General features: G+C 34.7%; 1 protein-coding gene across 1 annotated transcript; it reads right to left on the bottom strand.

Moving 5' to 3' along the window:
• Window positions 1-5,352: 5,352 nt before the first annotated feature.
• Window positions 5,353-11,619, bottom strand: LOC132736998 (enolase-phosphatase E1-like). The gene is made up of 5 exons (XM_060724230.1): window positions 11,513-11,619; window positions 8,145-8,693; window positions 6,585-7,133; window positions 6,174-6,486; window positions 5,353-6,075 (listed from the first exon to the last, which is right to left on the bottom strand). Exons 1-5 carry the CDS (start codon window positions 11,617-11,619, stop codon window positions 5,353-5,355), a joined length of 2,241 nt encoding a protein of 746 aa, XP_060580213.1.
• Window positions 11,620-12,203: the final 584 nt, after the last annotated feature.

Raw genomic sequence — 12,203 nt, 5'->3', positions numbered from 1 at the left:
CGCTTAGCTTATACCCGTAGAATATTTATTCTACTGCACTGGACCACCTAGGGTTATGAGATGAACATATGATCTTATCAGATGACCAATCAGAACGCTAAAAGTATCCTATCAGAGTGGCCGCAGTTAATTTCTCTTAATTTATGAGTTTATGTGTTATTATTAGAATTAGGATTTATTCAATTATTCTTGTTAAATGGAGTAATACAATTACGTAATAACTTTGTAAAATGGATTAAATACCGGATTTGTTTGTAGTTTGATTTAAAGTGACAATGTTTTGGATATAACAATTGTTTGAGGTCCAATATAACTCTGCAACAGAAATTGGAAAGTCTAGAGTTTGCGGACAGTAGGTCCAATATTAACTCTGCAACAGATTAGGAAAATCTGTTTTGTCATCATGGAATGATGGACAACAGTATGAAGCCTTGGCCATCTACAACACAGATGATTGACCTCCCAAGTTTTATGCTACAACTACTACTACAGCAACAAAGACAATATTGCTTTAACTTGAAGTTAACAAGACATAGAATTAATAATATACTGTTTAACAATTTAATTTCTTGAGCCGCGAACATACCAAATTCATGTTTCTTAGGCCAACGACATGCACATGTCACAGCGTATGATTAATAAGACTCTTATTCTATTGGCGAAAAAGATCTGATTTATTAATTTTACGATACATTCAGCCTTTAAACACTTTCATAAAATCACATAAAGGCAGACGAGCCTCGGTGTCAAAACACATCGTAAAAATACAATTAAAATAGATATGCATACAAATGTGCCGATATAAGTGATAAATAATTTCAGAAATAATATTCAAATATGTTAAAGGGTTTTTTGACATGATGGAACTGAAAATATTTTTCCAAATAAATGTACCATTTGATGTAGGTTTAGACCATTAATCTTTGTGCAAAATTTCAGAGCATTCGCGCACTTCTTTTTTCCAGAATAATTATACAAAATGAAAAGCGTTTAAACGCAAATCACCCAAATCGGGCTAACAAAAGCATAAACATTCGTTTTTCAATTTATTTCAAAGTATATTTCTTAACTATCTTCGCATATATTACTGTTTTAAGTGCCCCAGCTCATTTATGTAAGAAATTCAAATGTTATGTGTTTGGCTTTTCAACCTCAGTGGAGTCCCTTTAAGAATATTTAAAAACAAACTGTACAAGAAACAAAAACTTTTATTTTATTTTTATTTTTGCTTACCATTTTTAAGTCTGTGCAATACATAGATTATATATTAATTAATTATAATCTAATTAAAATGTCATGATAATTAGAAAATGAGCACTTGTGTGACAAACTATAAACTATTTTGGAATCAAAATCATACTGAATAAAAAAATATATAAGCATATTCGCAACTGCAGAATCGAATGTACAACACCCAATATAACCATTACTCAACTCGGATTCATTACCGCTTTTTCATTACAGTATAACATAGCGGCCCTCAAAGTATTATTTATTTCTAAAGAGTTCCACTACATTTTACCTCTGTATAGCAACCATTCTAGGCAACAAAGGGCATTTCTCTGTAAAGGTTATACTGTATATTTTAATTAAATACAAAATATAATTATTAAATAACTTGTGCAACTTTTGTTACCACTGTATACGAATAATGTATTATGTTGACGTTATCTTGTTCATTTTCAATACAATATAGTTTGCTTTAAAACAAAAATAAAAAATAAAAACACAAGAAAAAAAATAACCTCAAAACACACACCAAAAACACGTGTTTATGATGTTAGCAATAAAATGGACTTCTCCCTTATTAAGGGAGATCATAATCAGGTTTTTAACTTTTAATATTCTTCTGGTGCCACGTTGTAATCGGTAAAGTGGTCTTACGCTGAATTCGGAAGGCATTGATTCTAGACACTATTGCGTATTGTACTAATAGATTATCCTTTAGAATGGTTTACTGTGTATGAAGTACGTTAAACCCAATATTAAAAAATAAGAAGATATAAAATATAAAATGCATAGTTCATTATTTTCATAGGCTCTACATAGCACTGCATTATGTGCAGACAAAAAACGAGCTTCTCCCACAACCATAATCACACAAATTGAGAATCCTACATAATCGCCTTCAATACAAGGGAATATGTATTTAATATGCAAAATTCCCCGCTTCTGAACATACAAAATAAATCAACGGATCTTTCGCCTCTAATCGAGAAATGATCACGGCTTCAGGTCGCCTCAAACATGCGCTAGTAAACGCATACCGCGAGTCAGCTAGTTTAAAATAAATAAGAATATCTGTAATTATGTGAAATACGTGATAAATTAAAGCCATAGCATGAGAGCGTGATTCCTACTTTAAATCTGAGTCTCACGCTTAGTGCAGGATATTTAGCTGCGAGAGAAAATACAATAACTGATGGCTGTTAATAAATAAAATGTTATACGTGTAGAAAATTTTGAATTAAATGTCTGCTAGATTTTATAATATAATTAAGACTACTATTGAATCATGACTTACGTACAAATCGTTGCTACTTCCAGTTGATCATATATTTTTGAAACGTAAATTTGATTCATTTCCTACCAGAGACATAGATGTTATCTATGTCTCTTTTCCTACTAACTGATTTATAAATTCAAAATTGTTACATATGATAACATGGAAGTTTATGTTGTACCGAGATACACATAACATGATGACATTGCGAATGCACCAGCCTTTTCATTCTTTTTTACTGACATTCTTTGTAAAATTTATGTTTTTATAATTTCAACTTAGGTGGCCTTTTAATTATATCTTTCAATATTCTTTCAGTCCTCGAGGTATTTATATCCATTCGTTGCAGTTTTTCAGAGATTGATAGACAGTTATACCCTGATTTGTTGTACATGTATATAATTGAAGATATTCATCGAAATGCAGGCATCTGACAGGACTTTTAAAAAATCATTTTTACGGAACATGTCTAAATACTATTGTTGTTGATGGTTTTCACACATTTTTATTCTTGTCAGTATGAAATTTATCGAAAAAGTCGTGAAAATTTCCTTGAGAAAAATATTTGACGTCACCAAAATCTTTACGTTTTACTCACCCTTTATTTTATAATCAAATAGTAATAGCAAAATATCTTACGCGTTGACCCTATATTTTTATTGCATAAATATTTTCTTTTATGACTTCACTACATGTTAAAAAAATTATAGCACAATTCACCGTGTTGATTTTTTTTATTATTTCACAATCTTTATTGCGATATCGCGCGATATTTGCATCAAATATGGACGTCAGAACGTAAGGGAAAATAACGTAGAATCGCAGAGTATTAAGCAAATGTTCAAGAAAGACATCGTTACAAAGACATACATTTACTGAACATTACAAAATTAAAATGAAGGAAATCGGATGAAAATTGATAAGAACAGACCGGTTTATTGATAAAGAAGCAATTTCGCCGCCACCGATAGAGGGCGCTTTGACGTCATAGTAACGCTGTTTATTTATAAAATAATGCTGCAGAAGTAAAGCTTACATATCTACATGTCTGTATACCAAAAATCATCAAGATCTGAGATATTGTCAAATTTAGGTCGGAAAGTAGCGAGCTACCTTATAAAGTTAAATAGATAAGCACTCACGTATTTTGTGACAATAACAAAGTCACCAGGTGTAAGCCGCGAGTTCACAACAAGCAATATTGTGTGTTTGACTCATTACTTTTGATAAAACACTGTTATTAACACCACAACATTTATCGAGTGTTCAATTTAATCATGTATGGGCAGAGCGAATGTCATTTTAATTATGTGAACGTATTCTTTTCCATAAAACTTCTGTTCTGTCTGGTACAGTGCGTTATGAGAATACAAACAGTGTGTCACGAGAATACAAACAGTGTTTCACGAGAATACAAACAGTGCGTCACGAACATGCAAACAGTGCGTCACGAGCATACAAACAGTGCGTCACAAGCATACAAACAGTGCGTCACGAGCATACAAACACTGCGTCACGAGCATACAAACAACGTGTCACGAGCATACAAACAACACGTCACGGGCATACAAACAGTGCGTCACGAGAATACAAACAGTGCGTCACGAGTATACAAACAACGCGTCACGAGCATACAACAACAAATCACGAACATACAAACAACACGTCACGGGCATACAAACAACATAATTATCACGAACATACAAACAACGCGTCACGAGCATACAAACAACATATCACGAATATACAAACAACACGTCACGGGCATACAAACAGTGCGTCACCAGAATACAAACAGTGCGTCACGAGTAAATAAAAACAACACGTCACGGGCATACAAACAACATATCACGAACATACAAACAACACGTCACGGGCATACAAACAACATATCACGAACATACAAACAACGCGTCACAAGCATACAAACAACACATCACGAACATACAAACAACACGTCACGGGCATACAAACAACATATCATGAACATACAAACAACGCGTCACGAGCATACAAACAACATATCACGAACATACAAACAACACGTCATGGGCATACAAACAGCATATCACGAACATACAAACAACGCGTCACGAGCATACAAACAACACATCACGAACATACAAACAACACGTCACGGGCATACAAACAACATATCACGAACAAACAAACAATAATACTTATTTATAATTAATACTTAAAGGCCATTATGCCTCGGAAGCGCTGTTTTTTGCTGCTGCTGTTGTTTTGTTTTTGTTGTTTTGTTGTTGTTGTTTTTCCTAAACTTTTAAAAATTTTATTTTTATTTTATTTATTTATTTTTTTTTTTATTTTTATTTTTTTTTTTTTTTTTTTGGTAATTTGTACAGTTACAGTGATTACATTTTGCTACTTTTTGGTAACAAATAATTTCACACAAGTAGTGCTACTTTCATCAGATAATAAATAAAAATCTGTTTTATAATGCTTTTTAAAAAAAAAATTTGAAGTTAAAGAAACTGTTTGCCATTTCTAAAGAAGCAATAATCTATTCCTTTCTGAAGCATAATGTACCTTAAACAGATGTTGTTTATTCTCCATTATGAAAAGAAAGCACGTAACAAATATTCCTAAATTAAACTACAAGGCCATACATGACTTTGATATTTGGCTCTAAAAGTGTCAACTATACAATATTATCAAATGGGTCATGATTGTCAACCACTTTTTAAAGCAAAACCATACACACAACACTACACTACAAACATTTCACTTAAGCCTTTTTTCTAAAAAGAAAGAAAAAATAAATTTTGGTAACTAACACTTAATCAGTGAAATGTATGCATACCTTGTCGATTGAACTGTGAAGTTCACTTGCAGCGTAGATTGACAATATACCAAATGAAGTTTGCCTGGGTTTCTTCGTCATTCTTTGTTTCAATGGAGTTTGCCTGGGTTTCTTCGTCATTCTCTGTTTCAACGGAGTTTGCCTGGGTTTCTTCGTCATTCTTTGTTTCAATAGAGTTTGCCTGGGTTTCTTCGTCATTCTCTGTTTCAACGGAGTTTGCCTGGGTTTCTTCGTCATTCTTTGTTTCAATGAAGTTAGCCTGGGTTTCTTCGTCATTCTCTGTTTTAACGGACTTAGCCTGGGTTTCTTCGTCATTCTTTGTTTCAACGGAGTTTGCCTGGGTTTCTTCGTTATTCTTTGTTTCAACGGACTTTGCCTTGGTTTCTTCGTCATTCTTTGTTTCAATGGAGTTTGACTTGGTATCTTCGTCATTCTCTGTTTCAACGGAGTTTGTCTGGGTTTCCTCGTCATTCTTTGTTTGAACGGAGTTTGCCTGGGTTTCTTCGTCATTATCTGTTTCAACGGAGTTTGCCTGGGTTTCTTCGTCATTCTTTGTTTCAACGGAGTTAGCCTGGGTTTCTTCGTCAATCTTTGTTTCAACGGAGTTTGCCTTGGTTTCATCGTCATTCTTTGTTTGAACGGAGTTTGCCTGGGTTTCTTCGTCATTATCTGTTTCAATGGAGTTTGCCTGGGTTTCTTCGTCATTCTTTGTTTCAACGGAGTTTGCCTGGGTTTCTTCGTCATTCTTTGTTTCAATGGAGTTAGCCTGGGTTTTTCGTCATTCTTTGTTTCAACGGAGTTAGCCTGGGTTTCTTCGTCATTCTTTGTTTCAACGGAGTTTGCCTTAGTTTCTTCGTTATTCTTTGTTTCAACGGACTTTGCCTGGGTTTCTTCGTCATTCTTTGTTTCAATGGAGTTTGCCTTGGTATCTTCGTCATTCTCTGTTTCAACGGAGTTAGCCTGGGTTTCCTCGTCATTCTTTGTTTGAACGGAGTTAGCCTGGGTTTCTTCGTCATTATCTGTTTCAACGGAGTTTGCCTGGGTTTCTTTGTCATTCTTTGGGGTTTCTTCGTCATTCTCTATTTCAACGGAGTTTGCCTTAGAATCCTCTTCATTCTCTGTTTCAACGGAGTTAGCCTGGGTTTCTTCGTCATACCTTATTTTAATAGAGTTTGCCTGGATTTCTTCGTCATTCTTTGTTTCATTTGAGTTAGCCTTGGTTTCTTCGTCATTTTTTGTTTCAACGGTGTTTGCCTGGGTTTCTTCGTCATTCTTTGTTCAACGGAGTTAGCCTGGGTTTCTTCGTCATTATCTGTTTCAACGGAGTTAGCCTGGGTTTCTTTGTCATTCTTTGTTTGAACGGTGTTTGCCTGGGTTTCTTCGTCATTCTTTGTTTCAACGGAGTTTGCCTCGGTTTCTTCCTCATTTTTTGTTTTAATAGAGTTTGCTTGGGTTTTTTCTTCATTCTCTGTTTCAACGGACTTAGTCTGGGTTTCTTCGTCAATCTTTGTTTTAACGGAGTTAGCCTGCGTTCCTTCTTCATTCTTTGTTTCAACGTATTTTGCCTGGGTTTCTTCACCATTCTTTATCATAACGGAGTTAACCCGGGTTTCTTCGTCATTCCTTGTTTCAATGGAGTTAGCCTTGGTTTCTTCATCATTTTCTTTTTCAACGGAGTTAGCTTGCGTTTCTTTTTCATTCTTTGCTTTAACGGAGTTTGCCTGGGTTTTCTCTTCATTCTCTTGGATTTGAGCATTGTCGATGGTTTGGAAATTCTGTTGAGGGTAGGTCAAAGTAAATGACCTTGGTACGAATTACTGTGCATCTGCATTTAAAATAGAAACAACTGGCAATGTGATATGTTGGTGAGTGCTACCAATCCATGGCAACTTCCTGCCTGTTTCTTGCATTCAATTCTTTATCTAGGCTTTTCTTTTCCCGATAGTTCATCCATCATTCCCATTGTTTCTGCGAATATTTTCTTTTTCGCTTTTTCTTTCCAGTTTCATTATTTCCATTGTCGGTCACCTGGGAGACTGGCGTGGTGTGTTTTTCATCATTTATATTCTTTGATTCATCCATATTTTAACACATATCGCTTGAAAATTCTTTGCTGTTTAACTATGAAATTCAATGTCAAACGTGTTGCTGAGACGCAATTACTACGCCGCGTTGTCAATACAAACGTCACGTGGCATCTAGAATAACGAATCAAATTCATCGTAACGTCCTGAGCTTCTTGAAGTCAGCAAACAAAAGTGTATCAAGAAAACAACGAGAACGTCACGTGACGTCTAAAATAACGAATCAAAAGTATCGTAACGTCAAAGCTATTTGAAGTCAGCATACAAAAACATTCGAGAAAAACAACAAAATGTCAATAATGATTATGGCATGTTAAACGTTGCAATATTTGATAAATTAGATTTTTGTTCTATATCCAATATTTATATTGTATAACTCTAATTTATATTCTATATCATAATATATATTTATTCAATCCTGCTGAATGTTTGTTCATCATAACAAATATTTGTGTGCGATAATTTTCTATATTTATGTTCTATATTTGAAAATATATATTGTATAATTAAAATATTTATTGTATAGATCTACTGAAAAATATTTATTCGATAATTTGAATCATGGGATAGAACACTTAGCATACTATAAGCCCCGCCTATAAAGTAAGCACGAAGGTCTGATAAAGCGTTATCATCCTGATTATACAGACTATAGTGTGGTGGAAATGATCAGCGTCCTTGTGAATGTCACTTGTAGATACTGCACATGCTTAATTTCAACGGTGTTTGCCTGGGTTTCTTCGTCATTCTTTGTTCAACGGAGTTAGCCTGGGTTTCTTCGTCATTATCTGTTTCAACGGAGTTAGCCTGGGTTTCTTTGTCATTCTTTGTTTGAACGGTGTTTGCCTGGGTTTCTTCGTCATTCTTTGTTTCAACGGAGTTTGCCTCGGTTTCTTCCTCATTTTTTGTTTTAATAGAGTTTGCTTGGGTTTTTTCTTCATTCTCTGTTTCAACGGACTTAGTCTGGGTTTCTTCGTCAATCTTTGTTTTAACGGAGTTAGCCTGCGTTCCTTCTTCATTCTTTGTTTCAACGTATTTTGCCTGGGTTTCTTCACCATTCTTTATCATAACGGAGTTAACCCGGGTTTCTTCGTCATTCCTTGTTTCAATGGAGTTAGCCTTGGTTTCTTCATCATTTTCTTTTTCAACGGAGTTAGCTTGCGTTTCTTTTTCATTCTTTGCTTTAACGGAGTTTGCCTGGGTTTTCTCTTCATTCTCTTGGATTTGAGCATTGTCGATGGTTTGGAAATTCTGTTGAGGGTAGGTCAAAGTAAATGACCTTGGTACGAATTACTGTGCATCTGCATTTAAAATAGAAACAACTGGCAATGTGATATGTTGGTGAGTGCTACCAATCCATGGCAACTTCCTGCCTGTTTCTTGCATTCAATTCTTTATCTAGGCTTTTCTTTTCCCGATAGTTCATCCATCATTCCCATTGTTTCTGCGAATATTTTCTTTTTCGCTTTTTCTTTCCAGTTTCATTATTTCCATTGTCGGTCACCTGGGAGACTGGCGTGGTGTGTTTTTCATCATTTATATTCTTTGATTCATCCATATTTTAACACATATCGCTTGAAAATTCTTTGCTGTTTAACTATGAAATTCAATGTCAAACGTGTTGCTGAGACGCAATTACTACGCCGCGTTGTCAATACAAACGTCACGTGGCATCTAGAATAACGAATCAAATTCATCCTAACGTCTGGAGCTTCTTGAAGTCAGCAAACAAAAGCGTATCAGGAAAACAACGAGAACGTCACGTGACGTCTAAAATAATCAATCAAAATTATCGTAACGTCAAAGCTATTTGAAGTCAGCATACAAAAACATTCGAGAAAAAAAAAAAAAAAACGTCAATAATGATTATGACATGTTAAACATTGCAATATTCAATAAATTAAATTTTTGTTCTATATCCAATATTTATATTGTACATGTATAACTCTAATTTATATTCTATACCATAATATATATTTATTCAATCCTGCTGAATGTTTGTTCATCATAACAATATTTGTGTGCGATAATTTTCTATATGTATGTTCTATATTTGAAAATATATATTGTATAATTAAAATATTTATTGTATAGATCTGCTGAAAAATATTTATTCGATAATTTGAATCATGGGATAGAACACTTAGCATACTATAAGCCCCGCCTATAAAGTAAGCACGAAGGTCTGATAAAGCGTTATCATCCTGATTATACAGACTATAGTGTGGTGGAAATGATCAGCGTCCTTGTGAATGTCACTTGTAGATACTGCACATGCTTAATCCTCCTTAAAAATGTATATGTATATGTAAAAATGGAAATTGATTTTAAAGTCTTCAGGACATGCAATCGTATAAATAGAGGATATTGAATGAGTGTAGGTTTAATACTAAATTTATTGAACTCGTTGAATAGAACAATATTATACCAGCCTCTATTGACGCGCTAACATTTGCGCTCATTAACGCTATTTTTAATGCAAATAACGTCGCGTCAAAGTGTTATTACACTATGTAGTGTAATATCGTTTTTATTATTAAGTATTCTAACACGACCCGTATTTTTCCCTATTGAACATAGAAGAACCGAAAGTGTGTGTTATTGTGCAACAGAGTCACAGTTTGACGTTCTATATTTAGACATGTGACGTAATCATTATACACTTGACGTACCACCAAAAATCCAACGCGCTGAAAATAGGTACGGAAACAAATCAGGCGCAATTTTGCTTAATATCAGGTACGGCAGCATTTTTTGTTGATTTTGTGTTACAATCGAAATAATATATCCGAATCGGTGATTTTATCGCTTGATAACATCACTGTTTGTCGTTCGGATGCGCATCATTATATCACTCGGGCTACGCCCTCGTGATATAATTCCTCGCATCTGAACGCCAAACAGTGATGTGATTGAGTGATAAAATCACTGTTTGGGATATATCATTTCTTAAATAGAAAGAGCATCGAAACACGAGGCTATCTGGTTTGTACGAGGGGGCGTAGCACCCGAGTATTAATCAGATTGCCGAGTGTTTTGATGTACTTTCTCTTTTGAATCATGGTCAAACATAAAAACACGTTCCCTGTTGTCACAATATGAAACCCCGGAAAAAAATAACCAATGAATGAGCATCTGAATATGATATTTCTGTCGCTTTCAGTTTCTCTGCCGTCACAAGAAGTAAACCCCAGCAAAAATGAACCAATCAATGTGCATGTTCTGGAGTGCGGGTACATGTAACTAATATCTGCACTCCAATAAACGCACTGTGCATGTGTATGTATAACGTCTGACACATTTTCAACAGAAAGGTCCCAAACCTATGATGCAAATGGCTTTATTACACTCCCGCACCGCTGTTTATGTAATAATAATGGTTTTTCATAGGCCTAATAATTTAACCACGATATGAACCTATGTGAGGATATCATGTAAGATGCATTTACATAAAAATACACGGAACATAAATAGGAAAATATCCCCTATATCAAACGAAAAATACCAACAAGAAAATTAACAACTGAAAATTTTATGCCGTTAATGATTATAAATGAGCTCTTGTAATGACGCAAACTTCCGTTCTTTCCTTCTGTAATTTGATTGCTGGAAAATCGCTCATGTAATAAACTATTATATGTCTTATATTAATATAATGTTGCTGCATGATAATGTATCATACATACGAGAAAATAAAAGAATAATACAACTAAGAACAAAATTGTCATTATATAAAAACAGATACAAGAAAAGCATTGATGCAAAGCATCAAAGGCGACGCCAAAAGAAATTGATCAAGTTTTGCACCTACATACTTGACAAAAAATGTGTACTTTATAGCAGTACCATTACATGTGACCTGGAGGCTAGGCCCAGTTTAAGTTGAAACTTAAACCAAAAAGAATAGACTCTGTCTTGCCAAGATGCAAGGACAATTTATAGTCAATTAACCAATCACTTATAAGACTCATGCCATAAGAGAGAATTTCTTCAGATACAAGGATACCTGAGCCATCAGCATACAATAAAAGCTTATTGCTTAGGGTTGCAGACATGCCATTGACATATATTAGTCATAAAAGAGGACTTAAAATGAACCTCAGGGGGACACCATAGGTACTCGGAGCAGTAGAAGAATGAGTACCAGCTACATCCACCAGCTGCTGCCCATCAGAAATAAGACTTGAACCTTGTAAGAATGTCATAACCTATGACAGATGCTTGAAGTTTCATGAAGAAGAAGAAGAAGAAAAAGAAGTACTTCTTCATGTGCAGAATATTATGATCAAATGCCTTTTGTAGATCTTAAAGTATCATGCATACAATACTGCCTTTGTCCATTTCAAATTTAATACAATCTGTTAAATGAACCAAACATGTGTCAGTTGAAAAACTACTTCTAAACCCTGACTGAAACTGCCTGACCATGACTCGAACCCATGACTGTCGGAAGACCAATTGAGCTATCCGGCCGGCTACACATTTTCTAATGAACAATTCTAAACCACAACATATTTTCCCACTATCTTGATTTGTGTCCTTGAATTTCTGATGTTTACAGAGCATAGTGAAGATAACTCAGGGTTATATGCAGTTACAGGATGAGAAAAACTTTCAACTTGACCAGAACTCGAACCTGTGACCCTCGGAATAATGTACCGTGGCTGTAGCGATTGAGCTATCTGGCCGCTTACACATTTTCTCCACTAAATAGTGACCAGCTCTAAACCCTGACAGATACTTTCAAATTTTTTAACTAACAGGTAGTTTAATTCTTAATAAAACAAAT

The sequence above is a fragment of the Ruditapes philippinarum genome, unplaced genomic scaffold (genome assembly GCF_026571515.1).
Source record: "Ruditapes philippinarum isolate M1 unplaced genomic scaffold, ASM2657151v2 ctg3664_1_1_1_1, whole genome shotgun sequence".
Taxonomy (NCBI): domain Eukaryota; kingdom Metazoa; phylum Mollusca; class Bivalvia; order Venerida; family Veneridae; genus Ruditapes; species Ruditapes philippinarum.
The sequence above is the reverse complement of the archived record's forward strand: the minus strand, read 5'-3'. Positions and strand labels throughout refer to the sequence as shown.

Coding starts and splice junctions, on each gene's coding strand:
- LOC132736998 (XM_060724230.1), bottom strand. CDS start 11,619: ATGACATTCTTACAAGGTTCAAGTCTTATTTCTGATGGGCAGCAGCTG. Junction 7,134..8,144: donor AGAATGACGAAGAAACCCAG/GCAAACACCGTT, acceptor ATTCGTACCAAG/GTCATTTACTTTGACCTACC. Junction 6,076..6,173: donor AGAATAACGAAGAAACTAAG/GCAAACTCCGTT, acceptor ATTGAAACAAAG/AATGACGAAGAAACCCAGGC.